The 26,877-nt window shown below is 60.7% G+C and overlaps 2 protein-coding genes across 5 annotated transcripts in view; one reads left to right on the forward strand and one right to left on the reverse strand.

Moving 5' to 3' along the window:
* Positions 1 to 261: 261 nt before the first annotated feature.
* On the reverse strand, positions 262 to 16,001 carry RUSF1 (RUS family member 1). 3 transcript variants are annotated; one of them, XM_077273586.1, is made up of 15 exons: positions 15,882 to 16,001; positions 13,775 to 13,927; positions 12,173 to 12,250; positions 11,795 to 11,909; positions 11,675 to 11,720; positions 11,572 to 11,604; positions 9,350 to 9,455; positions 9,105 to 9,206; positions 8,932 to 9,002; positions 1,365 to 1,549; positions 1,216 to 1,273; positions 1,066 to 1,136; positions 873 to 971; positions 706 to 777; positions 262 to 523 (listed from the first exon to the last, which is right to left on the reverse strand). In XM_077273586.1, the coding sequence occupies exons 2-15, from the start codon at positions 13,919 to 13,921 to the stop codon at positions 435 to 437; spliced, it is 1,272 nt and encodes a 423-aa protein (XP_077129701.1). In that variant the 5' UTR covers positions 13,922 to 13,927; positions 15,882 to 16,001; the 3' UTR covers positions 262 to 434. The 3 variants fall into 3 exon arrangements, with proteins under 3 accessions (XP_077129701.1, XP_077129702.1, XP_077129703.1); XM_077273587.1 differs by having other exon boundaries at positions 298 to 523; positions 15,902 to 15,991; XM_077273588.1 differs by lacking the exon at positions 12,173 to 12,250 and having other exon boundaries at positions 298 to 523.
* A 53-nt stretch (positions 16,002 to 16,054) lies between these two features.
* Positions 16,055 to 26,877, forward strand: part of PRR14 (proline rich 14) — a 49,071-nt gene continuing 38,248 nt past the window's right edge. Inside the window, exon 1 of one of the 2 annotated variants that reach the window (XM_077273585.1) lies at positions 16,055 to 16,219. In XM_077273585.1, the coding sequence (XP_077129700.1) occupies positions 16,161 to 16,219 (59 nt within the window). In that variant the 5' untranslated portion in view covers positions 16,055 to 16,160. The remainder of the gene's footprint in view (positions 16,220 to 26,877) is intronic. The other variant, XM_077273584.1, reaches the window with a different exon arrangement.

Raw genomic sequence — 26,877 nt, forward strand, 5'->3', positions numbered from 1 at the left:
GTGGCACCACCATCATCTATGGTCCTGAGTCCTCCCTTGCCATACCCACCCTCTGCTGCCCACCATCAACCCCCTCTACAGTCCAGCCATAGTGGTGCTAACATCTAAAGTCCTAAGCCCACCACCATCCCCTGTACAGACCTGGTGGCACACCATAATCTACAGACCTAACCCCCATAAGCCCTGAGCCCCCACCCTCTCCTCTACCATCCTAGTGGCACCACAAACATCTACGGTCCTGAGCTCCCCACCATCCCCTCTACAGTCCTATGGCGCCACCATCCTCTACAGTCTTGAGCCCCCTCCCCCACACTCCCTGCTGCCCGTGATCCACGCAATTGTTGTCTCCTATCCTCATGTAAATGCCCTGTGCCATTGATTTTTTTTTTACAGCGCCACCATAATGCTTTCATGACTGATGATCTCATATGTGGTCACAGTCCTTTATTTGTATCCCAATTTGCTCTCCAGTCATCGGCGTCTAGAAGATTGCGATCGGTCAGCCAGCCTGATGCACAGAGACCTGCAAAAGAGAGACATGACTGCATGGGAGATAAACACATACAAGAGACAGTGGCTAGTGGCCCCCGGTACAGAGAGCCACTATGTGCGGAGCACAGACCAGGGCCAGGAGCCGCCGAGTGCTGTAGAGATAATCCTTGTTTTGTGCATTACAGTGATTGCCAAGCAGTTGGAATAAAGTACCATGGCAGAAGTCTGGGAAAATGCGGCTGACGTATCCATGTGTCTCGGCCAGGATTTTATAGCGGGCAGGATCTGAAGGACATGAGGAATAGACGCCATTAATATCACATTTTCTTCACTCAGCAAGGCTGACTCCATACTTGCAGAGCCGGACCTCGGGCACACACCTGAACTCGAGCTTTTCCTGTGAAGAATCTCAGCATGGACCACAGATCTGATGACATCAGCGCTGCTTGATCTCTCATGTAAAACAACCGCCATGCGGCCTGCAAGACAACGTCACAGCGTTTCCTCCATCAAACCCAGACTGCGACTGTGTGATGGGACACAATGAGGAACATGGCACCATCTCGAGCTCACCTGTGTCTCTCCGCCACCCCAGCAGGTACAGAGATTCATTCCCTTTCTTCAGGAGTTCCAGCTGTGAGACACTGGAAAATACAAAGAGATAACCTTCAGCCGCTGCAGAGACATCCTGCAACTGACCTGCCAAGACCACAGTGCCTCTACCTGGAGATGGCCACACTCAAGGAGACGCCGACATCGACTGGGACTTGTGTACCGAGACCTGCAGCAAAAAAAACAACACTGCCATCACCATGAGAGGCAGCAGCCCACGAGTCACCTTGGGTGGTCCATCTCACTGGGGAGCTACCCACCTGGTAACAGCGGCTCCTTGGGGTTGGCTTCAGCTGGACTCAGGATACGGCCCTCTCTAAGAAAATGCTCCAGTACTATCGCAAGCCGTGACTGGTTGAGTGTCTCCATGATAACAGAGCGAACCGCACGATAATTGGCATAAAGGTGCAGACATGTCAGGAGGAGGAACAAGAGGTATGTAGCCCTGTGAAGATACACACGCCCATAAAGAACAGACTCCAAGCATAGATTGGTTGGTCAGAGCCAAACCCAGCCCATCCCAGCAGCCGAGCAGAGCCCAGCGCAGGAGCCGAACAGAGCCCAGCCCAGGAGCCGAGCAGAGACCAGCCCAGGAGCAGAGCCCATCCCAGCAGCCGAGCAGAGCCCAGCCCAGCCCAGGAGCCGAGCAGAGCCCAGCCCAGCCCTGCAGAGCCCAGCCCAGGAGCCGAGCAGAGCCCAGCCCAGGAGCCGAGCAGAGCCCAGCCCAGCCCAGGAGCCGAGCAGAGCCCAGCCCAGGAGCCGAGCAGAGCCCAGCCCAGGAGCCGAGCAGAGCCCAGCCCAGCCCTGCAGAGCCCAGCCCAGGAGCCGAGCAGAGCCCAGCCCAGCCCTGCAGAGCCCAGCCCAGGAGCCGAGCAGAGCCCAGCCCAGCCCTGCAGAGCCCAGCCCAGGAGCCTAGCAGAGTCCAGCCGAGCAGAGCCCAGCCCAGCCCAGGAGCTGGGCAGAGCCCAGCCCAGGAGCCGAGCAGAGCCCAGGAGCAGAGCCCAGCCCAGCCCAGGAGCCGAGCAGAGCCCAGCCCAGCCCAGCCCAGGAGCCGACCAGAGCCCAGCCCAGCCCTGCAGAGCCCAGCCCAGGAGCCTAGCAGAGCCCAGCCCAGCCCAGGAGCCGGGCAGAGCCCAGCCCAGGAGCCGAGCAGAGCCCAGCCCAGCCCTGCAGAGCCCAGCCCAGGAGCAGAGCCCAGCCTAGCCCAGGAGCTGAGCAGAGCCCAGCCCAGCCCAGCCCAGGAGCCGAGCAGAGCCCAGCCCAGCCCAGCCGAGGAGCCGAGCAGAGCCCAGCCGCCGAGCAGAACCCAGCCCAGCCGCCGAGCAGAGCCCAGCCGAGGAGCCGAGCAGAGCCCAGCCCAGCCGAGGAGCCGAGCAGAGCCCAGCCCAGCCGCCGAGCAGAGCCCAGCCCAGCCCTGCAGAGCCCAGCCCAGGAGCCGAGCAGAGTCCAGCTGAGCAGAGCCCAGCACATCCCAGGAGCCGGGCAGAGCCCAGCCCAGCGTCACGGATGTGTCAGAAGCTGCAGACCGTTGGACTGCATCTGTCTGCAGAAGTTCTCAGCAGTTTGCTGGACCTTCTGACACTAGGGCCCAGTGGCCACCTCCCCCGGCTGTAATGGTCTCATCTGATGTTTAAACTTTCTGTTGGAAGTTGCAGGTGATATTTTCTATTTCCAGTTTCCTGTTGAGGCTTGGGACTGCAGCAGTTGGCTAGCGTCCTCTTTGCAGTTTGAAGGACAACAGTCTTTCTCGCTCAGTCTATTCGAGTTAAGTTTCCCCCTTGTTTTGTGTATCCCATCTGTCTTTAGTGGTAGTGGGGATTGACAGTATAGCAGATGATTTTTCCAATCAAGAGCTAGGTATGAAATAGCGTGTTGGAATGTGTATTAACACTAATATACATTATTAAGAAAACGTTAAAAGACAAGACCATTGTCACGTACTCACTTCTCAGCACGCGACTTGGGGTTGCGCCTGCAAGGGTAAATCTATCTCCCCTCTCTCAGTCCAGCATTCAACCTCTGTCCTATGCTGTAATGGGAGCATAAATCACACACCGACCCAGGCCACACACCCGCTCATACACGCTGCCACCACTCACCGAACACACAGGCGATGAGTCCTGGAAATATTACTACTACGGTCTGCCAATAATAAGTCTCACAAACCTTAAGGCTATGGATTCTTTAGAACATACAGGGTCAACTTAGTAAAGTTTTATGCTTCAATACAAAAAGGTACAGTGCTTACAATAAAAAGGGTAAAAAATATGGTAATAAAAAGACATACAAATATGCAAAACACTTATAAAAATAAACAGGGGAAAACTTACAGAAATACCTAACTGGTCTGATTTTTTATAGAGTCACCCTGGAGGTCAAATTTCTAGACCAGCCTTATGTTAATATTTATAATTTCTTGTTTATGACCGGGCTGTGAACACTCCACCAATGAATATATTATTTCCTCTGAGATTCCCTGTGTAAAGTTTCTCACAGATACATAGTGTCCGGCTGTAATTGGCATCTCTCTTCAAAAGAGACAGAAGGTGTGAAGCGCTTCCCCTGGCGAGATTCGAGACAGAAGGCTGCCTTCTCAGGATAACATCACCTCGGTGAGACCTGCAGCCTTCAGGACAGATGTTAAATTACTGCTAGTCACACATATATACCTATACATATTTTACCATAACCAAAACAGAAATACAAAAACAGACCAGTGGTATTACACACTCAAAGATAGCCAGCGAGGGTTTACAAGATAGTTTACTAGGATTCCTAGGAGAGGCTATCGCTATAGTATTGCAGTCAGATGGATATCAATGTTCTAGATCCAATATACTGTGTGTAGTCCACATAAGCACAAAATGCGAGGAGAATGTATAGCTGTTGAACATCAATGTTCCTTTATAGCAGGGGTGGGGAACCTCAGGCCCCTGGGGCATTTACGGCCCTCGATGACCTTTTATCAGGCCCCCGAGCAGATTCTCAGGGACCGCATTCTTGGGCACGGAGCTGTATTTTGATTACAACCAGCTCATTAGTTTCTTCTTGCCCTGCACTACTGATCACTGAAGGGCAGGCAATGGAAGATTACGTCCTGACGCCAGAGTCAGGGTGGACTTTGTGGGAGGAGTTTGTACGGCCCCCGCAGGACGGTAGAAATATCCCAATGGCCCTTGGCAGAAAAAAAGATTTCCCACCCCCGGTTTATAGAGTATGGATTTATTCCTCTGTTTCCACGGTATCAAGCATTGATATACGGGTTCATCAACCAAAATGTTGCTAATTTCATATCGCCCATATGGTGGATTATGCATTCATTTTGTGTGGCTCCTGTGTAGAGTCACAACCTAAATTCTACATCCGACACACGGAGGAGCTCGGGGATGCCGCGGGGCGGCTCTGCAGCATCCGACACACGGAGGAGCTCGGGGATGCCGCTGGGTGGCTCTGCTGCATCCGACACACGGAGGAGCTCGGGGATGCCGCTGGGTGGCTCTGCAGCATCCGACACACGGAGGAGCTCGGGGATGCCGCTGGGTGGCTCTGCTGCATCCGACACACGGAGGAGCTCGGGGATGCCGCGGGGCGGCTCTGCAGCATCCAACACACGGAGGAGCTCGGGGATGCCGCGGGGCGGCTCTGCAGCATCCAACACACGGAGGAGCTCGGGGATGCCGCTGGGCGGCTCTGCTGCATCCGACACACGGAGGAGCTCGGGGATGCCGCTGGGCGGCTCTGCTGCATCCGACACACGGAGGAGCTCGGGGATGCCGCTGGGTGGCTCTGCTGCATCCAACACACGGAGGAGCTCGGGGATGCCACTGGGCGGCTCTGCTACATCCAACACACGGAGGAGCTCGGGGATGCCGCGGGGCAGCTCTGCAGCATCCAACACACGGAGGAGCTCGGGGATGCCACTGGGCGGCTCTGCTACATCCAACACACGGAGGAGCTCGGGGATGCCGCTGGGCGGCTCTGCTGCATCCGACACACGGAGGAGCTCGGGGATGCCGCTGGGCGGCTCTGCTGCATCCAACACACGGAGGAGCTCGGGGATGCCACTGGGCGGCTCTGCTACATCCAACACACGGAGGAGCTCGGGGATGCCGCGGGGCAGCTCTGCAGCATCCAACACACGGAGGAGCTCGGGGATGCCACTGGGCGGCTCTGCTACATCCAACACACGGAGGAGCTCGGGGATGCCACAGGGCGGCTCTGCTGCATCCAACACACGGAGGAGCTCGGGGATGCCGCTGGGCGGCTCTGCTGCATCCGACACACGGAGGAGCTTGGGGATGCCACTGGGCGGCTCTGCTGCATCCGACACACGGAGGAGCTCGGGGATGCCACTGGGCGGCTCTGCTACATCCAACACACGGAGGAGCTCGGGGATGCCGCTGGGCGGCTCTGCTGCATCCGACACACGGAGGAGCTCGGGGATGCCACTGGGCGGCTCTGCTACATCCAACACACGGAGGAGCTCGGGGATGCCACAGGGCGGCTCTGCTGCATCCAACTGTCACGGGGAGACTAGGTGGGCGAGAGCTAATAACCCGGGCCCCTGCAATTTCCCTCAGACTAGGGAAATCCTGACTGACCCTCTACCTAGAGTTTACACTGATGGTGTGCATGTCTAGGCCTCGAACCTCACCCTGTCTCCTGTTTCAACCCTAGGCTGAAACCTGCGCCCTCCACCCAGTGAAGAGGTAATACACCAATACCCACAGTTAGCACAGACAAATATAACGGAAAATATACACCACGCCGCAGTCACTCAGGAATACACTATAAATGTGCAGGGCAAAATAAATACAAATATAGGAAGGAGTAAATAAGACTAAGGAAAATACACCACCAGCAACGATTCTCCAACAACCAGCTCTCCACTCCAGACCGAGATAACAACGCACAAGACAGAAGCTATAATCGGCGACGCCCAATGATCAGGAGAACTATTTAAAGGCCATGGGAATGGCCCAGCTTCCAATCCGAGGATCAGGTAAATTAACCCCGGAACAGCGAGATAAAATCTAGCCGACGCCAATGAGCACATAGTGGTCAAAAGCGGAATTACCGCTGTCTGTCGGACGACCTGGTCTGAACAGCGTCCGACATGACAGCAACACACGGAGGAGCTCGGGGATCACGCGGGGCGGCTCTGCTGCATCCGGCACACGGAGGAGCTCGGGGATCACGCGGGGCGGCTCTGCTGCATCCGACACACGGAGGAGCTCGGGGATGACGCGGGGCGGCTCTGCTGCATCCGACACACGGAGGAGCTCGGGGATGACGCTGGGCGGCTCTGCTGCATCCGACACATGGAGGAGCTCGGGGATCAAGCGGGGCGGCTCTGCTGCATCCGACACACGGAGGAGCTCGGGGATCAAGCGGGGCGGCTCTGCTGCATCCGACACACGGAGGAGCTCGGGGATCAAGCGGGGCGGCTCTGCTGCATCCGACACACGGAGGAGCTCGGGGATCACGCGGGGCGGCTCTGCTGCATCCGGCACACGGAGGAGCTCGGGGATCACGCGGGGCGGCTCTGCTGCATCCGGCACACGGAGGAGCTCGGGGATCACGCGGGGCTGCTCTGCTGCATCCGGCATACGGAGGAGCTCGGGGATCACGCGGGGCGGCTCTGCTGCATCCGACACACGGAGGAGCTCGGGGATGACGCGGGGCGGCTCTGCTGCATCCGACACACGGAGGAGCTCGGGGATCACGCGGGGCGGCTCTGCTGCATCCGACACACGGAGGAGCTCGGGGATCACGCGGGGCGGCTCTGCTGCATCCGGCACACGGAGGAGCTCGGGGATCACGCGGGGCGGCTCTGCTGCATCCGGCACACGGAGGAGCTCGGGGATCACGCGGGGCTGCTCTGCTGCATCCGGCACACGGAGGAGCTCGGGGATCACGCGGGGCGGCTCTGCTGCATCCGACACACGGAGGAGCTCGGGGATGACGCAGGGCGGCTCTGCTGCATCCGACACACGGAGGAGCTCGGGGATGACGCGGGGCGGCTCTGCTGCATCCGACACACGGAGGAGCTCGGGGATGACGCGGGGCGGCTCTGCTGCATCCGACACACGGAGGAGCTCGGGGATGCCGTGGGGCGGCTCTGCTTCATCCGACACACGGAGGAGCTCGGGGATGCCACAGGGCGGCTCTGCTGCATCCAACACACGGAGGAGCTCGGGGATGCCGCGGGGCAGCTCTGCTGCATCCAACACACGGAGGAGCTCGGGGATGCCGCGGGGCGGCTCTGCTGCATCCGACACGGAGGAGCTTGGGGATGCCCCGGGGCGGCTCTGCTGCATCCGACACACGGAGGAGCTCGGAGATGCTGCGGGGCGGCTCTGCTGCATCCGACACATGGAGAAGCTCGGGGATGCCGCGGGGCGGGGCGGCTCTGCTGCATCCATCACACGGAGGAGCTCTGGGATGACGCGGGGCGGTTCTCCCACACGGGCCCAATCCCTCCATTATATCCCCCCATGGACCCAACCTCTAAAACCATCCCCCACAGCCCTTTACCGCTATCATACTCCCCCTCTCCTGAGGTCCCAGCCCTCTATAATCCCCATGTGGGGACCGTCCTGGTCTGTAACCATTGTCACCTCCTTCCTGAACGCTCGTCTTCTGTATATTTCTTCTGACCATTTTGAACATCTTTCACGTATCATTGTACAGAGTTGCAGAGTAAATTACTAGAGCATTTGTGATCTTGTTTAGGTCTGTAACACTTATCTGTTCTCTCCTGAACCATCATCCAATAGGATTTATGATCAGCTAGAAGTTCAGCTAGAAGTTCACCTGTCATCAGGGCACAAAGCTGTCCCAACGTAAAAAGACACTCCCTGGGCTGGTGCCGGGTCGTAGGGAGAGCTTCCTCACACTCCCTGGGCTGGTGCCGGGGTGACAGCTTCCTCACACTCCCTGGGCTGGTGCCGGGGTGACAGCTTCCTCACACTCCCTGGGCTGGTGCCGGGGTGACAGCTTCCTCACACTCCCTGGGCTGGTGCCGGGGTGACAGCTTCCTCACACTCCCTGGGCTGGTGCCGGGGTGACAGCTTCCTCACACTCCCTGGGCTGGTGCCGGGGTGACAGCTTCCTCACACTCCCTGGGCTGGTGCCGGGGTGACAGCTTCCTCACACTCCCTGGGCTGGTGCCGGGGTGACAGCTTCCTCACCCTCCCTGGGCTGGTCCCGGGGACAGCTTCCTCACACTCCCTGGGCTGGTGCCGGGGTCGTGGGGACAGCTTCCTCACACTCCCTGGGCTGGTGCCGGGGGGACAGCTTCCTCACACTCCCTGGGCTGGTGCCGGGGGGACAGCTTCCTCACACTCCCTGGGCTGGTGCCGGGGTCGTGGGGACAGCTTCCTCACACTCCCTGGGCTGGTGCCGGGGTGACAGCTTCCTCACCCTCCCTGGGCTGGTCCCGGGGTCGTGGGGACAGCTTCCTCACACTCCCTGGGCTGGTGCCGGGGTCGTGGGGACAGCTTCCTCACACTCCCTGGGCTGGTGCCGGGTCGTGGGGACAGCTTCCTCACACTCCCTGGGCTGGTGCCGGGGTGACAGCTTCCTCACACTCCCTGGGCTGGTGCCGGGGTGACAGCTTCCTCACACTCCCTGGGCTGGTGCCGGGGTGACAGCTTCCTCACACTCCCTGGGCTGGTGCCCGGGCAGTCGGGACAGCTTCCTCACACTCCCTGGGCTGGTGACGTGAAGTAAGGTGGCTCCCATCAGTCCCTTTCTTCTTTTTCCCCTCTTTTATATGCTACTGTTCAGGCAGACAGTCAGCTTTTCTACCCAGTATTAACTTACCAGAAACTGTCAGACACCAATGGAACGATCAAAAGACTGATGAGAAGTCCGGCCAAGTTCACAAGCGTCTCCTATGAGAGACAATAGCCAAGAGACAGGTACATTAACGGTCAGCAAAATGGCAGGGTGTGGGGAGCATGGAGGTGTGGGTCACGTGACAGTCCTTGGCTCACCTGGCTCCCGTCCTTTGCACATACATCTGCCATATTGTCTCTCCTGGCCTGGTGCACGGTGAGTGCTGCACGTGTCGCCCCTCCGGCCACTCCCACGATGCACTGCAGAGAACAAAAGGAATGTACCCACAAAGACAGGATAGGACAGCACCTATAGGGGGCGTACCTTACATACTCCAGCTGTGCACACAGGAGAGTGAAGCATGCTGGGAGGACAGGATAGGACAGCACTTATGGGGGCGTACCTTACATACTCCGGCAGTGCACACAGTAAGAGTGAAGCATGCTGGGAAGGCCGGAGCCAAGATCTCCATAAAGATCGCCACGTCATTTAACAGGTCGGCAAAAAGTCTGCAGAATTCAGCAAATAAACAGAAATGTAAACAAAAGTAATGTTATGATCCGGTGGCCTTGGAGCCGCATGAGACTTTCTCAGGAGTAGGTGGAACCTGTACTGACCGCAATCCCTGAACTGACACCGCAACTAGAAGTAGCCGTGGGGTGTGCCTAACAAACCCTAGACACCTCGACACAGCCGGAGGACTAAATACCCCTATAGATGGAAATGGGAATACTATCTTGCCTCAGAGCAGAACCCCAAAGGATAGGCAGCCCCCCACAAATATTGACTGTGAGTAGGAGAGGAAAGACACACACAGGCAGAAAACAGGATTTAGCAAAAGAGGCCACTCCAGCCAAATAGGAAAGGATAGGACAGAATACTAAGCGGTCAGTATAAAACCCTAAAAATATCCACAGCAGATAATACAAAAATTCCACCATCTAACTAAAGACATGGAGCGTATATCTGCATCTCCTGAGAATCCAACTTGACTGTAAAAATCCGGACACAGTCCAAGCTGAACAAGAAAAGACAAATGAATAGTACTGAATAATAAGCACACAGCATGTGTACTGCAGAAACAAAAACCAGACACTTATCTTTGCTGATTTGGCTGCAGGGCAGGGAGACCAGAAAGAGATCCAAAACCTCCAAGTACAATGGACAACTGGCAAGGACTAATGAATCCAGCAACCCTAAATACCCCAGTCAGGCCTGCAATCAGCAGGGACACCTGACCAGAATTGCAACCCAGGGACAACTGCAATACCACCAACAACCACCGGAGGGAACCCAAGAGCAGAATTCACAACAAAGTACCTGAGAAGCTCTGCATGGCAGACACCGGGGCACAGGAGGCTCCGCACGGAGCAGAGACCGGGGCACAGGAGGCTCCGCACGGAGCAGCCACCACGTCCATAGGTGTAGTGGGACGTCAGGAGGCTCTGCACGAAGCAGCCACCACGTCCATAGGTGTAGTGGGACGTCAGGAGCCTCTGCACGAAGCAGCCACCACGTCCATAGGTGTAGTGGGACGTCCGGAGCCTCTGCACGAAGCAGCCACCACGTCCATAGGTGTAGTGGGACGTCAGGAGCCTCTGCACGAAGCAGCCACCACGTTCATAGGTGTAGTGGGACGTCAGAAGGCTCTGCACTGTCATGGTTCTCAATGGCAAGAGACCGTAGTAAAGCATACAAAAGGACTAGCTCTTGGAAGATGGGAACTCGAGCTGACTGTGAGCTAAACCTACCGCACAACTAACAGTGGCCGGGTAGCATGCCTACGTTTTATCCCTAGACGCCCAGCGCCAGCCGGAGGACTGACTGACCCTAGCAGAGGAAAATACAGACCTGGCTTACCTCTAGAGAAATTTTCCCCAAAAGGCAGACAGTAGCCCCCACATATATTGTCGGTGATTTTAGAGGAAAATGACACACGAAGTATGAAGATAGGTTTAGCAAATTGAGGTCCATTTACTAGATAGTAGGAAGACAGAAAAGGGAACTTCACAGTCAGCTGAAAACCCTCTCAAAACACCATCCTGAAATTACTTTAAGACTCTAATATCAACTCATGACACCAGAGTGGCAATTTCAGCTCACAAGAGCTTCCAGCCTCAGAAATATTCAAACACAGAGAACTGGAACAAAAATGCAAAACAATCTTAGGACTACAAGTCCAACTTAGCTGATAGTAGTCTAGGAGCAGGAACATGCAACAGAAAGGCTTCTGGTAACATTGTTGGCCGGCATAGAAATGACTGAGGAGCAAGGCTAAATAGAAACTCCCACATCCTGATGGAAACAGGTGAACAGAGGAGATGAAGCACACAAGTTCAGTACCACCAGTAACCACCGGGGGAGCCCAGAAACCAAATTCACAACACTGCACGAAGCAGCCACCACGTCCATAGGTGTAGTGGGACGTCAGGAGCCTCTGCACGAAGCAGCCACCACGTCCATAGGTGTAGTGGGACGTCAGGAGCCTCTGCACGGAGCAGCCACCACGTCCATAGGTGTAGTGGGACGTCAGGAGGCTCTGCACGGAGCAGCCACCACGTCCATAGGTGTAGTGGGACGTCAGGAGGCTCTGCACAGAAACGGACTAGACACAGGGGCTCTTACCTCCATCGCTTGGCGTCACAGTCCAGGCGGCTCCTGTAATAGACAAGCACTTACAGATCTCCCTTCGGTGCTACAACTTGCGCTCTGCTTATGTCTCTCTTACCCCTTCATCCAGGCGAACAGGATACGGCCAATCATCCCGGTGCCATCTACACAGCGAAAAGACAACCAATCAGAAGTCAGGAATAACAGAACGTGCCAGAGGGAGGAAGACGAGCTGCACCTCGGAGAATCCAGGTAATGGTGGCGGCTGTCACTGTGGCAGAGCTGTCACCAACGCCTGATCCACGGAGAAGAGCATGAGTGGCCAGTGAGCCGGTGACACTGCTGGAGAAGGCCTGGAGGACAAAACATAGGAGGTTAGGAAGTGGAAGCGTCGTACGGACACACTGGTGCCATCAGCCCGCACCTCGACCAGCACACGCATGGGACTCGCACCGGCCGCCCCAACCCAGACGCGCTGGCCTCGCCCCGGCCGCCCCAACCCAGACGCGCAGGCCTCGCACCGGCCGCCCCAACCCAGACGCGCGGGCCTCGCACCGGCCGCCCCAACCCAGACGCGCGGGCCTCGCACCGGCCGCCCCTGGATGTCATCAGTCACCTGCAATGTGTCCCAGAGCTGATACTCCAAATAGTCTTCACTGACACTGTCTGGAAAGCCATGAGGGAGGAACAGACTCTGGAAGAGAATAGTGGCGGCAGTCACGTGACCCCCCTATACAGTGTAACAAGACCAAACACGTGCAATTAATCCAGGTAGTGAGTGCAGAGGAGGCCAACAGGTCACAGAGCAAGAATTGTAGATGGGAGGACTTGCAATATCGGCAGTGAAGCCAATACTTATTTTCCCCCACTGTACGATTCAGAAGTGTAAGGTCCATGGGGGCACAGCGGACCTCCCGCAAGTCCATGGGGCTGCAGCCAACCTCCATGGACGAGGAAAATTGGTGACAAATTTTGGAAACATAACATGAAAGAGAACCACAGAGCCCAGAATAACTTTACAAGCTAATCGAGGTGGCCTCGGAGTTCCAGGTCCATCAATATGATGATGATGGATGATAACGGGGAGGAAACCACAGAAAACAAGACATAAAAAAAAAGCCGGACAGGAATATGCCACAAAGCTTCTGGAGAACGTCCTGTGGACGGAGGAGGCAAAACTGGATCTTTGTAGCGTTCACATCAGATTAATATTAACAGAAGAAAAAAAATTACAAAACCTCAGAACATTGTACAAGATGTGACGCGCGGAGGAGCTCGGGGATGCCACGGGGCGGCTCGGCTGTATCCGGCATGCGGAGGAGCTCGGGGATGCCACGGGGCGGCTCGGCTGTATCCGGCATGCGGAGGAGCTCGGGGATGCCACGGGGCGGCTCGGCTGTATCCGGCATGCGGAGGAGCTCGGGGATGCCGTGGAGCGGCTCGGCTGTATCCGGCATGCGGAGGAGCTTGGGGATGCCACGGGGCGGCTCGGCTGTATCCGGCATGCGGAGGAGCTCGGGGATGCCGAGGGCGGCTCGGCAGTATCCGGCGTGCGGAGGAGCTCGGGGATACCGTCGAGCGGCTCGGCTGTATCTGGCATGCGGAGGAGCTCGGGGATGCCGTGGAGCAGCTCGGCTGTATCTGGCATGCGGAGGAGCTCGGGGATGCCGTGGAGCGGCTCGGCTGTATCCGGCGTGTGGAGGAGCTCGGGGATGCCGTGGAGCGGCTTGGCTGTATCCGGCATGCGGAGGAGCTCGGGGATGCCGAGGGCGGCTCGGCAGTATCCGGCGTGCAGAGGAGCTCGGGGATACCGTAGAGCGGCTCGGCTGTATCTGGCATGCGGAGGAGCTCGGGGATGCCGTGGAGCAGCTCGGCTGTATCTGGCATGCGGAGGAGCTCGGGGATGCCGTGGAGCAGCTCGGCTGTATCCGGCATGCAGAGGAGCTTTGGGAGGCCATGGGGCAGCTCTCCCCCAAGGACCCAATCCCTCCATTATATACCCCCAAGGACCCAATCCCTCCATTATATACCCCCAAGGACCCAATCTCTAAAGCCCTCCCCCACAGCCCTTTACTGCTATCATACTCCCCCTCTCCTTAGGTCCCGGCCCTCCATAAGCCCCCACAGATCCATCCCGTATAATGGAGCCAGCGCCTAGGAAGCATGTGGCGGCAGCAGAGCTCAATGACAGAAGACTCAGCCCAGTATGGAGACTTACGGTGAAGCAGTCCCTCAGGAGGCCACAGCTGCTGCTCGAAGGCGGTCGTTCGATCCTCACGATCCCGCCATCACATCCCTTGTACTTGACAACGCCACCTGATCCATAGCGCTCCGTGCACACAATGGTTGCCCCGTTGGATGACATCACAGCCTGCCAAAAAGAAGAGGGAGAGCAGCTGGTACCACATGGTGGCCTGGGCTGCTGGCGTCGCCGAGGCCCACACCGCAGAAATGGAGACGCCGGGGCCCGCGCCACAGAACGTAGTAATGGAGACGCCAGGGGACAGGATCACAGACCGGAGAAACGGAGATGCCGGAGCCACAGACCGGAGTAATGGAGACGCCAGGGGCCAGCGCCACACAACGCAGTAACGGAGACACCGGGGCCCCCGCTACAGACCGAAGTAATGGAGACGCCGGGGGCCACAGACCGGAGTAATGGAGGGACCGGAGCCACAGACCGGAGTAATGGAGACGCCGGAGCCACAGACCGGAGTAATGGAGACGCCGGAGCCACAGACCGGAGTAATGGAGACGCCGGGGGCCACAGACCGAAGTAATGGAGGGACCGGGGCCACAGACCGGAGTAATGGAGGGACCGGAGCCACAGACCGGAGTAATGGAGACGCCGGAGCCACAGACCGGAGTAATGGAGACGCCGGAGCCACAGACCGGAGTAATGGAGACGCCGGGGGCCACAGACCGAAGTAATGGAGGGACCGAGGCCACAGACCGGAGTAATGGAGGGACCGGAGCCACAGACCGGAGTAATGGAGACGCCGGAGCCACAGACCGGAGTAATGGAGACGCCGGAGCCACAGACCGGAGTAATGGAGACGCCGGGGGCCACAGACCGAAGTAATGGAGACGCCGGGGCTACAGACCGGAGTAATGGAGGGACCGGAGCCACAGACCGGAGTAATGGAGACGCCGGAGCCACAGACCGGAGTAATGGAGACGCCGGAGCCACAGACCGGAGTAATGGAGACGCCGGAGCCACAGACCGGAGTAATGGAGACGCCGGAGCCACAGACCGGAGTAATGGAGACGCCGGAGCCACAGACCGGAGTAATGGAGACGCCGGAGCCACAGACCGGAGTAATGGAGACGCCGGGGGCCACAGACCGAAGTAATGGAGACGCCGGGGGCCACAGACCGAAGTAATGGAGACGCCGGGGCTACAGACCGGAGTAATGGAGGGACCGGAGCCACAGACCGGAGTAATGGAGACGCCGGAGCCACAGACCGGAGTAATGGAGACGCCGGAGCCACAGACCGGAGTAATGGAGACGCCGGAGCCACAGACCGGAGTAATGGAGACGCCGGAGCCACAGACCGGAGTAATGGAGACGCCGGAGCCACAGACCGGAGTAATGGAGGGACCGGAGCCACAGACCGGAGTAATGGAGGGACCGGGGCCACAGACCGGAGTAATGGAGACGCCGGAGCCACAGACCGGAGTAATGGAGACGCCGGAGCCACAGACCGGAGTAATGGAGATGCCGGAGCCACAGACCGGAGTAATGGAGACACTGGAGCCACAGACCGGAGTAATGGAGATGCCGGAGCCACAGACCGGAGTAATGGAGATGCCGGAGCCACAGACCGGAGTAATAGAGGGACCGGAGCCACAGACCGGAGTAATGGAGACACTGGAGCCACAGACCGGAGTAATGGAGACGCCGGAGCCACAGACCGGAGTAATAGAGGGACCGGGGCCACAGACCGGAGTAATGGAGACACTGGAGCCACAGACCGGAGTAATGGAGACGCCGGAGCCACAGACCGGAGTAATGGAGATGCCGGAGCCACAGACCGGAGTAATAGAGGGACCGGAGCCACAGACCGGAGTAATGGAGACGCTGGAGCCACAGACCGGAGTAATGGAGACGCCGGAGCCACAGACCGGAGTAATAGAGGGACCGGGGCCACAGACCGGAGTAATGGAGACACTGGAGCCACAGACCGGAGTAATGGAGATGCCGGAGCCACAGACCGGAGTAATAGAGGGACCGGAGCCACAGACCGGAGTAATGGAGACGCCGGTGTTGGGATATGAGGGGGGAGCAGTCACGTGAGGCCGCGGTCATGTGACCCCCCCTTACCTCTGTCTTCTCTTTCTCACCGTCCGCTCTCGGAGATCGTGTCCTGGTATCACGTGACCTGGCGGTGAGCGGTTATTGGTGGAGTGTGTACTGGAGGCCCCGGATGTGACGTCATGCTTTATTGCGCCTCTTTTGTAGTTCTAGTCACGTGGGTGTTACGAGCATAATTGTGCGACGTGTCACGTGGTGTCAGGCGGATGGGGCGGAGTTAGTACCGGAAGTGCCTGAGTGGGATGCTGAAACCTTCCCGATCGCGGCGCCGAACCGCCGGGCTATGCAATGACGTCACGAGACGAAAGTCCCCGTCTTTACCGGAGAAGGCGGCTCCTCGTGTACCGGTCAGTGCCAGCGGGGTGTGGAGCGCCGGAGAATCACGGGTTCTCAGTGTGACAGGAAGGAAGTTGTTTTTCTTCTCCAAGTTCTATAACAAAAATCCCAATAATAGAAAACAAAACAGCGAGGAGTGCGGAGGAGGAGAGGTCCGGAGTGAGTGCGGAGGAGGAGAGGTCCGGAGTGAGTGCGGAGGAGGAGAGGTCCGGAGTGAGTGCGGAGGAGGAGAGGTCCGGAGTGAGTGCGGAGGAGGAGAGGTCCGGAGTGAGTGCGGAGGAGGAGAGGTCCGGAGTGAGTGCGGAGGAGGAGAGGTCCGGAGTGAGTGCGGAGGAGGAGAGGTCCGGAGTGAGTGCGGAGGAGGAGAGGTCCGGAGTGAGTGAGTGCGGAGGAGGAGAGGTCCGGAGTGAGTGAGTGAGTGAGTGCGGAGGAGAGGTCCGGAGTGAGTGAGTGCGGAGGAGAGGTCCGGAGTGAGTGCGGAGGAGGAGAGGTCCGGAGTGAGTGCGGAGGAGGAGAGGTCCGGAGTGAGTGCGGAGGAGGAGAGGTCCGGAGTGAGTGCGGAGGAGGAGAGGTCCGGAGTGAGTGCGGAGGAGGAGAGGTCCGGAGTGAGTGCGGAGGAGGAGAGGTCCGGAGTGAGTGCGGAGGAGGAGAGGTCCGGAGTGAGTGAGTGCGGAGGAGGAGAGGTCCGGAGTGAGTGAGTGCGGAGGAGGAGAGGTCCGGAGTGAGTGAGTGCGGAGGAGGAGAGGTCCGGAGTGAGTGAGTGCGGAGGAGAGGTCCGGAGTGAGTGCGTGCGGAGGAGAGGTCCGGAGTGAGTGCGGAGGAGGAGAGGTCCGGAGTGAGTGCGGAGGAGGAGAGGTCCGGAGTGAGTGCGGAGGAGGAGAGGTCCGGAGTGAGTGCGGAGGAGGAGAGGTCCGGAGTGAGTGCGGAGGAGGAGAGGTCCGGAGTGAGTGCGGAGGAGGAGAGGTCCGGAGTGAGTGAGTGCGGAGGAGGAGAGGTCCGGAGTGAGTGCGGAGGAGGAGAGGTCCGGAGTGAGTGCGGAGGAGGAGAGGTCCGGAGTGAGTGCGGAGGAGGAGAGGTCCGGAGTGAGTGAGTGCGGAGGAGGAGAGGTCCGGAGTGAGTGAGTGCGGAGGAGGAGAGGTCCGGAGTGAGTGAGTGCGGAGGAGGAGAGGTCCGGAGTGAGTGAGTGCGGAGGAGGAGAGGTCCGGAGTGAGTGAGTGCGGAGGAGAGGTCCGGAGTGAGTGCGGAGGAGGAGAGGTCCGGAGTGAGTGCGGAGGAGGAGAGGTCCGGAGTGAGTGCGGAGGAGGAGAGGTCCGGAGTGAGTGCGGAGGAGGAGAGGTCCGGAGTGAGTGCGGAGGAGGAGAGGTCCGGAGTGAGTGAGTGCGGAGGAGAGGTCCAGAGTGAGTGCGGAGGAGGAGAGGTCCGGAGTGAGTGCGGAGGAGGAGAGGTCCGGAGTGAGTGCGGAGGAGGAGAGGTCCGGAGTGAGTGCGGAGGAGGAGAGGTCCGGAGTGAGTGCGGAGGAGGAGAGGTCCGGAGTGAGTGCGGAGGAGGAGAGGTCCGGAGTGAGTGCGGAGGAGGAGAGGTCCGGAGTGAGTGCGGAGGAGGAGAGGTCCGGAGTGAGTGAGTGCGGAGGAGAGGTCCAGAGTGAGTGCGGAGGAGGAGAGGTCCGGAGTGAGTGCGGAGGAGGAGAGGTCCGGAGTGAGTGCGGAGGAGGAGAGGTCCGGAGTGAGTGCGGAGGAGGAGAGGTCCGGAGTGAGTGCGGAGGAGGAGAGGTCCGGAGTGAGTGCGGAGGAGGAGAGGTCCGGAGTGAGTGAGTGCGGAGGAGGAGAGGTCCGGAGTGAGTGCGGAGGAGGAGAGGTCCGGAGTGAGTGCGGAGGAGGAGAGGTCCGGAGTGAGTGAGTGCGGAGGAGGAGAGGTCCGGAGTGAGTGAGTGCGGAGGAGGAGAGGTCCGGAGTGAGTGCGGAGGAGGAGAGGTCCGGAGTGAGTGCGGAGGAGGAGAGGTCCGGAGTGAGTGCGGAGGAGGAGAGGTCCGGAGTGAGTGCGGAGGAGGAGAGGTCCGGAGTGAGTGCGGAGGAGGAGAGGTCCGGAGTGAGTGCGGAGGAGGAGAGGTCCGGAGTGAGTGCGGAGGAGGAGAGGTCCGGAGTGAGTGCGGAGGAGGAGAGGTCCGGAGTGAGTGCGGAGGAGGAGAGGTCCGGAGTGAGTGCGGAGGAGGAGAGGTCCGGAGTGAGTGCGGAGGAGGAGAGGTCCGGAGTGAGTGCGGAGGAGGAGAGGTCCGGAGTGAGTGCGGAGGAGGAGAGGTCCGGAGTGAGTGCGGAGGAGGAGAGGTCCGGAGTGAGTGAGTGCGGAGGAGGAGAGGTCCGGAGTGAGTGCGGAGGAGGAGAGGTCCGGAGTGAGTGCGGAGGAGGAGAGGTCCGGAGTGAGTGCGGAGGAGGAGAGGTCCGGAGTGAGTGCGGAGGAGGAGAGGTCCGGAGTGAGTGAGTGCGGAGGAGAGGTCCGGAGTGAGTGAGTGCGGAGGAGGAGAGGTCCGGAGTGAGTGAGTGCGGAGGAGGAGAGGTCCGGAGTGAGTGCGGAGGAGGAGAGGTCCGGAGTGAGTGAGTGCGGAGGAGGAGAGGTCCGGAGTGAGTGAGTGCGGAGGAGAGGTCCGGAGTGAGTGAGTGCGGAGGAGAGGTCCGGAGTGAGTGCGGAGGAGGAGAGGTCCGGAGTGAGTGAGTGCGGAGGAGGAGAGGTCCGGAGTGAGTGAGTGCGGAGGAGGAGAGGTCCGGAGTGAGTGAGTGCGGAGGAGGAGAGGTCCGGAGTGAGTGCGGAGGAGGAGAGGTCCGGAGTGAGTGCGGAGGAGGAGAGGTCCGGAGTGAGTGCGGAGGAGGAGAGGTCCGGAGTGAGTGCGGAGGAGGAGAGGTCCGGAGTGAGTGCGGAGGAGGAGAGGTCCGGAGTGAGTGAGTGCGGAGGAGAGGTCCGGAGTGAGTGCGGAGGAGGAGAGGTCCGGAGTGAGTGCGGAGGAGGAGAGGTCCGGAGTGAGTGAGTGCGGAGGAGGAGAGGTCCGGAGTGAGTGCGGAGGAGGAGAGGTCCGGAGTGAGTGCGGAGGAGGAGAGGTCCGGAGTGAGTGAGTGCGGAGGAGGAGAGGTCCGGAGTGAGTGAGTGCGGAGGAGGAGAGGTCCGGAGTGAGTGAGTGCGGAGGAGGAGAGGTCCGGAGTGAGTGAGTGAGTGAGTGCGGAGGAGAGGTCCGGAGTGAGTGAGTGCGGAGGAGAGGTCCGGAGTGAGTGAGTGCGGAGGAGGAGAGGTCCGGAGTGAGTGCGGAGGAGGAGAGGTCCGGAGTGAGTGCGGAGGAGGAGAGGTCCGGAGTGAGTGCGGAGGAGGAGAGGTCCGGAGTGAGTGAGTGCGGAGGAGGAGAGGTCCGGAGTGAGTGCGGAGGAGGAGAGGTCCGGAGTGAGTGCGGAGGAGGAGAGGTCCGGAGTGAGTGAGTGCGGAGGAGGAGAGGTCCGGAGTGAGTGCGGAGGAGGAGAGGTCCGGAGTGAGTGCGGAGGAGGAGAGGTCCGGAGTGAGTGAGTGCGGAGGAGGAGAGGTCCGGAGTGAGTGAGTGCGGAGGAGGAGAGGTCCGGAGTGAGTGCGGAGGAGGAGAGGTCCGGAGTGAGTGCGGAGGAGGAGAGGTCCGGAGTGAGTGCGGAGGAGGAGAGGTCCGGAGTGAGTGCGGAGGAGGAGAGGTCCGGAGTGAGTGCGGAGGAGGAGAGGTCCGGAGTGAGTGCGGAGGAGGAGAGGTCCGGAGTGAGTGCGGAGGAGGAGAGGTCCGGAGTGAGTGCGGAGGAGGAGAGGTCCGGAGTGAGTGCGGAGGAGGAGAGGTCCGGAGTGAGTGCGGAGGAGGAGAGGTCCGGAGTGAGTGCGGAGGAGGAGAGGTCCGGAGTGAGTGCGGAGGAGGAGAGGTCCGGAGTGAGTGCGGAGGAGGAGAGGTCCGGAGTGAGTGCGGAGGAGGAGAGGTCCGGAGTGAGTGCGGAGGAGGAGAGGTCCGGAGTGAGTGCGGAGGAGGAGAGGTCCGGAGTGAGTGCGGAGGAGGAGAGGTCCGGAGTGAGTGAGTGCGGAGGAGAGGTCCGGAGTGAGTGAGTGCGGAGGAGAGGTCCGGAGTGAGTGCGGAGGAGGAGAGGTCCGGAGTGAGTGCGGAGGAGGAGAGGTCCGGAGTGAGTGCGGAGGAGGAGAGGTCCGGAGTGAGTGCGGAGGAGGAGAGGTCCGGAGTGAGTGAGTGCGGAGGAGAGGTCCGGAGTGAGTGAGTGCGGAGGAGGAGAGGTCCGGAGTGAGTGAGTGCGGAGGAGGAGAGGTCCGGAGTGAGTGCGGAGGAGGAGAGGTCCGGAGTGAGTGAGTGCGGAGGAGGAGAGGTCCGGAGTGAGTGAGTGCGGAGGAGAGGTCCGGAGTGAGTGAGTGCGGAGGAGAGGTCCGGAGTGAGTGCGGAGGAGGAGAGGTCCGGAGTGAGTGAGTGCGGAGGAGGAGAGGTCCGGAGTGAGTGCGGAGGAGGAGAGGTCCGGAGTGAGTGCGGAGGAGGAGAGGTCCGGAGTGAGTGAGTGCGGAGGAGGAGAGGTCCGGAGTGAGTGCGGAGGAGGAGAGGTCCGGAGTGAGTGAGGAGGAGGAGAGGTCCGGAGTGAGTGCGGAGGAGGAGAGGTCCGGAGTGAGTGCGGAGGAGGAGAGGTCCGGAGTGAGTGAGTGCGGAGGAGAGGTCCAGAGTGAGTGCGGAGGAGGAGAGGTCCGGAGTGAGTGCGGAGGAGGAGAGGTCCGGAGTGAGTGCGGAGGAGGAGAGGTCCGGAGTGAGTGCGGAGGAGGAGAGGTCCGGAGTGAGTGCGGAGGAGGAGAGGTCCGGAGTGAGTGAGTGCGGAGGAGGAGAGGTCCGGAGTGAGTGCGGAGGAGGAGAGGTCCGGAGTGAGTGCGGAGGAGGAGAGGTCCGGAGTGAGTGAGTGCGGAGGAGGAGAGGTCCGGAGTGAGTGCGGAGGAGGAGAGGTCCGGAGTGAGTGCGGAGGAGGAGAGGTCCGGAGTGAGTGCGGAGGAGGAGAGGTCCGGAGTGAGTGCGGAGGAGGAGAGGTCCGGAGTGAGTGCGGAGGAGGAGAGGTCCGGAGTGAGTGCGGAGGAGGAGAGGTCCGGAGTGAGTGCGGAGGAGGAGAGGTCCGGAGTGAGTGCGGAGGAGGAGAGGTCCGGAGTGAGTGCGGAGGAGGAGAGGTCCGGAGTGAGTGCGGAGGAGGAGAGGTCCGGAGTGAGTGCGGAGGAGGAGAGGTCCGGAGTGAGTGCGGAGGAGGAGAGGTCCGGAGTGAGTGCGGAGGAGGAGAGGTCCGGAGTGAGTGCGGAGGAGGAGAGGTCCGGAGTGAGTGCGGAGGAGGAGAGGTCCGGAGTGAGTGCGGAGGAGGAGAGGTCCGGAGTGAGTGCGGAGGAGGAGAGGTCCGGAGTGAGTGAGTGCGGAGGAGAGGTCCGGAGTGAGTGCGGAGGAGGAGAGGTCCGGAGTGAGTGCGGAGGAGGAGAGGTCCGAAGTGAGTGCGGAGGAGGAGAGGTCCGGAGTGAGTGCGGAGGAGGAGAGGTCCGGAGTGAGTGAGTGCGGAGGAGAGGTCCGGAGTGAGTGAGTGCGGAGGAGGAGAGGTCCGGAGTGAGTGAGTGCGGAGGAGGAGAGGTCCGGAGTGAGTGCGGAGGAGGAGAGGTCCGGAGTGAGTGAGTGCGGAGGAGGAGAGGTCCGGAGTGAGTGAGTGCGGAGGAGAGGTCCGGAGTGAGTGAGTGCGGAGGAGGAGAGGTCCGGAGTGAGTGAGTGCGGAGGAGAGGTCCGGAGTGAGTGAGTGCGGAGGAGAGGTCCGGAGTGAGTGCGGAGGAGGAGAGGTCCGGAGTGAGTGCGGAGGAGGAGAGGTCCGGAGTGAGTGCGGAGGAGGAGAGGTCCGGAGTGAGTGAGTGCGGAGGAGGAGAGGTCCGGAGTGAGTGAGTGCGGAGGAGGAGAGGTCCGGAGTGAGTGAGTGCGGAGGAGGAGAGGTCCGGAGTGAGTGCGGAGGAGGAGAGGTCCGGAGTGAGTGCGGAGGAGGAGAGGTCCGGAGTGAGTGCGGAGGAGGAGAGGTCCGGAGTGAGTGCGGAGGAGGAGAGGTCCGGAGTGAGTGCGGAGGAGGAGAGGTCCGGAGTGAGTGAGTGCGGAGGAGAGGTCCGGAGTGAGTGCGGAGGAGGAGAGGTCCGGAGTGAGTGCGTGCGGAGGAGGAGAGGTCCGGAGTGAGTGCGGAGGAGGAGAGGTCCGGAGTGAGTGCGGAGGAGGAGAGGTCCGGAGTGAGTGCGGAGGAGAGGTCCGGAGTGAGTGCGGAGGAGGAGAGGTCCGGAGTGAGTGCGGAGGAGGAGAGGTCCGAAGTGAGTGCGGAGGAGGAGAGGTCCGGAGTGAGTGCGGAGGAGGAGAGGTCCGGAGTGAGTGAGTGCGGAGGAGAGGTCCGGAGTGAGTGAGTGCGGAGGAGGAGAGGTCCGGAGTGAGTGAGTGCGGAGGAGGAGAGGTCCGGAGTGAGTGCGGAGGAGGAGAGGTCCGGAGTGAGTGAGTGCGGAGGAGGAGAGGTCCGGAGTGAGTGAGTGCGGAGGAGAGGTCCGGAGTGAGTGAGTGCGGAGGAGAGGTCCGGAGTGAGTGCGGAGGAGGAGAGGTCCGGAGTGAGTGAGTGCGGAGGAGGAGAGGTCCGGAGTGAGTGAGTGCGGAGGAGGAGAGGTCCGGAGTGAGTGAGTGCGGAGGAGGAGAGGTCCGGAGTGAGTGCGGAGGAGGAGAGGTCCGGAGTGAGTGCGGAGGAGGAGAGGTCCGGAGTGAGTGCGGAGGAGGAGAGGTCCGGAGTGAGTGCGGAGGAGGAGAGGTCCGGAGTGAGTGCGGAGGAGGAGAGGTCCGGAGTGAGTGAGTGCGGAGGAGAGGTCCGGAGTGAGTGCGGAGGAGGAGAGGTCCGGAGTGAGTGCGGAGGAGGAGAGGTCCGGAGTGAGTGAGTGCGGAGGAGGAGAGGTCCGGAGTGAGTGCGGAGGAGGAGAGGTCCGGAGTGAGTGCGGAGGAGGAGAGGTCCGGAGTGAGTGAGTGCGGAGGAGGAGAGGTCCGGAGTGAGTGAGTGCGGAGGAGGAGAGGTCCGGAGTGAGTGAGTGCGGAGGAGGAGAGGTCCGGAGTGAGTGAGTGCGGAGGAGGAGAGGTCCGGAGTGAGTGCGGAGGAGGAGAGGTCCGGAGTGAGTGCGGAGGAGGAGAGGTCCGGAGTGAGTGCGGAGGAGGAGAGGTCCGGAGTGAGTGCGGAGGAGGAGAGGTCCGGAGTGAGTGCGGAGGAGGAGAGGTCCGGAGTGAGTGCGGAGGAGGAGAGGTCCGGAGTGAGTGCGGAGGAGGAGAGGTCCGGAGTGAGTGAGTGCGGAGGAGGAGAGGTCCGGAGTGAGTGAGTGCGGAGGAGAGGTCCGGAGTGAGTGCGGAGGAGGAGAGGTCCGGAGTGAGTGCGGAGGAGGAGAGGTCCGGAGTGAGTGCGGAGGAGGAGAGGTCCGGAGTGAGTGCGGAGGAGGAGAGGTCCGGAGTGAGTGAGTGCGGAGGAGGAGAGGTCCGGAGTGAGTGAGTGCGGAGGAGGAGAGGTCCGGAGTGAGTGAGTGCGGAGGAGGAGAGGTCCGGAGTGAGTGAGTGCGGAGGAGGAGAGGTCCGGAGTGAGTGAGTGTGGAGGAGAGGTCCGGAGTGAGTGAGTGCGGAGGAGGAGAGGTCCGGAGTGAGTGAGTGCGGAGGAGGAGAGGTCCGGAGTGAGTGCGGAGGAGGAGAGGTCCGGAGTGAGTGCGGAGGAGGAGAGGTCCGGAGTGAGTGAGTGCGGAGGAGGAGGAGTACGGAGGAGGAGGAGTCCGGAATGAGTGCGGGGGAGGAGAGGTCCGGAGTGAGTGAGTGCGGAGGAGGAGTCCGGAGTGAGTGCGGAGGAGGAGGAGTCCGGAGTGAGTGCGGAGGAGGAGAGGTCCGGAGTGAGTGCGGAGGAGGAGAGGTCCGGAGTGAGTGAGTGCGGAGGAGGAGGAGTACGGAGGAGGAGGAGTCCGGAATGAGTGCGGGGGAGGAGAGGTCCGGAGTGAGTGAGTGCGGAGGAGGAGTCCGGAGTGAGTGCGGAGGAGGAGGAGTCCGGAGTGAGTGCGGAGTGAGTGCGGAGGAGGAGAGGTCCGGAGTGAGTGAGTGCGGAGGAGGAGTCCGGAGTGAGTGCGGAGGAGGAGGAGAGGTCCGGAGTGAGTGCGGAGGAGGAGAGGTCCGGAGTAAGTGCGGAGGAAGAGAGGTCCGGAGTAAGTGCGGGGGAGGTGGAGAGGTCCGGAGTAAGTGCGGGGGAGGTGGAGGAGTCCGGAGTAAGTGCGGGGGAGGTGGAGGAGTCCGGAGTGAGTGCGGGGGAGGTGGAGGAGTCCGGAGTGAGTGCGAGGGAGGTGGAGGAGTCCGGAGTGAGTGCGGGGGAGGTGGAGGAGTCCGGAGTGAGTGAGTGAGTGCGGAGGAGGTGGAGGAGTCCGGAGTGAGTGCGGAGGAGGTGGAGGAGTCCGGAGTGAGTGCGGGGGAGGTGGAGGAGTCCGGAGTGAGTGAGTGAGTGCGGAGGAGGTGGAGGAGTCCGGAGTGAGTGCGGAGGAGGTGGAGGAGTCCGGAGTGAGTGCGGGGGAGGTGGAGGAGTCCGGAGTGAGTGCGGGGGAGGTGGAGGAGTCCGGAGTGAGTGAGTGCGGAGGAGGTGGAGGAGTCCGGAGTGAGTGCGGAGGAGGTGGAGGAGTCCGGAGTGAGTGCGGGGGAGGTGGAGGAGTCCGGAGTGAGTGAGTGCGGAGGAGGTGGAGGAGTCCGGAGTGAGTGCGGGGGAGGTGGAGGAGTCCGGAGTGAGTGCGGGGGAGGTGGAGGAGTCCGGAGTGAGTGCGGGGGAGGTGGAGGAGTCCGGAATGAGTGCGAGGGAGGTGGAGGAGTCCGGAGTGAGTGCGAGGGAGGTGGAGGAGTCCGGAGTGAGTGCGGGGGAGGTGGAGGAGTCCGGAGTGAGTGCGGGGGAGGTGGAGGAGTCCGGAGTGAGTGCGGGGGAGGTGGAGGAGTCCGGAGTGAGTGCGGGGGAGGTGGAGGAGTCCGGAGTGAGTGCGGGGGAGGTGGAGGAGTCCGGAGTGAGTGCGGGGGAGGTGGAGGAGTCCGGAGTGAGTGCGGGGGAGGTGGAGGAGTCCGGAGTGAGTGCGGGGGAGGTGGAGGAGTCCGGAGTGAGTGCGGGGGAGGTGGAGGAGTCCGGAGTGAGTGCGGGGGAGGTGGAGGAGTCCGGAGTGAGTGCGGGGGAGGTGGAGGAGTCCGGAGTGAGTGCGGGGGAGGTGGAGGAGTCCGGAGTGAGTGCGGGGGAGGTGGAGGAGTCCGGAGTGAGTGCGGGGGAGGTGGAGGAGTCCGGAGTGAGTGCGGGGGAGGTGGAGGAGTCCGGAGTGAGTGCGGGGGAGGTGGAGGAGTCCGGAGTGAGTGCGGGGGAGGTGGAGGAGTCCGGAGTGAGTGCGGGGGAGGTGGAGGAGTCCGGAGTGAGTGCGGGGGAGGTGGAGGAGTCCGGAGTGAGTGCGGGGGAGGTGGAGGAGTCCGGAGTGAGTGCGGGGGAGGTGGAGGAGTCCGGAGTGAGTGCGGGGGAGGTGGAGGAGTCCGGAGTGAGTGCGGGGGAGGTGGAGGAGTCCGGAGTGAGTGCGGGGGAGGTGGAGGAGTCCGGAGTGAGTGCGGGGGAGGTGGAGGAGTCCGGAGTGAGTGCGGGGGAGGTGGAGGAGTCCGGAGTGAGTGCGGGGGAGGTGGAGGAGTCCGGAGTGAGTGCGGGGGAGGTGGAGGAGTCCGGAGTGAGTGCGGGGGAGGTGGAGGAGTCCGGAGTGAGTGCGGGGGAGGTGGAGGAGTCCGGAGTGAGTGCGGGGGAGGTGGAGGAGTCCGGAGTGAGTGCGGGGGAGGTGGAGGAGTCCGGAGTGAGTGCGGGGGAGGTGGAGGAGTCCGGAGTGAGTGCGGGGGAGGTGGAGGAGTCCGGAGTGAGTGCGGGGGAGGTGGAGGAGTCCGGAGTGAGTGCGGGGGAGGTGGAGGAGTCCGGAGTGAGTGCGGGGGAGGTGGAGGAGTCCGGAGTAAGTGGGGGAGGAGTCCGTAGTACAGTGGGGAATAGTCAGCTGCGATTCTCGGAGCCCACCTTCTCCCGGCTGCACTCACCTGTATGTGACGTGAGGCATCTGTGTGTCGCTGGGTGACGTCAGCGGCTGCACTCGATCACTTTTTATAATGACTCTTGTGTGGCTGCGTTTCCAGCCTCTCTCGCTCCGCTTGCCAGGCGTCTCCCCTCGCCTTTTAAAGCCTCTTGCTACCGAGCACAAAACTTGTCGTCTCCTTGTAGATAACTCACGTAGAGGCTTCTTGGTTGCACATATATCTTTATAGTTTTTTTTGTAGTGTTCTTATTAAAATCTGGCAGACTTGGAGCGCTTCACGAGAGGTCCTCCTTCAGGCTGGCTTTCTTTGAGCAATTTAACGCATGGCCACGCGCAGTTTTTTTAATTTTTTCACCCTTCCAGCCTCAAGCCCTCATCCACGAATCCTTCCAGTGGTTCTTGTGGAGGCAGCTCTCCGGAGCCGCTCCTCCTGGATTAGTCTTCAACACTTGTAAGAAAAGTCCTTACTGAGAGCTGGAAGAGCCGGGAAAATATGTGGACAATCCTCTTATCAAGCTGTGACTGCAGTTTATTCGGAGATTTCGCAGCAGAACAGTTTCATGGAGGGTCA

This window comes from Ranitomeya variabilis, chromosome 7 (genome assembly GCF_051348905.1).
Source record: "Ranitomeya variabilis isolate aRanVar5 chromosome 7, aRanVar5.hap1, whole genome shotgun sequence".
NCBI lineage: Eukaryota > Metazoa > Chordata > Amphibia > Anura > Dendrobatidae > Ranitomeya > Ranitomeya variabilis.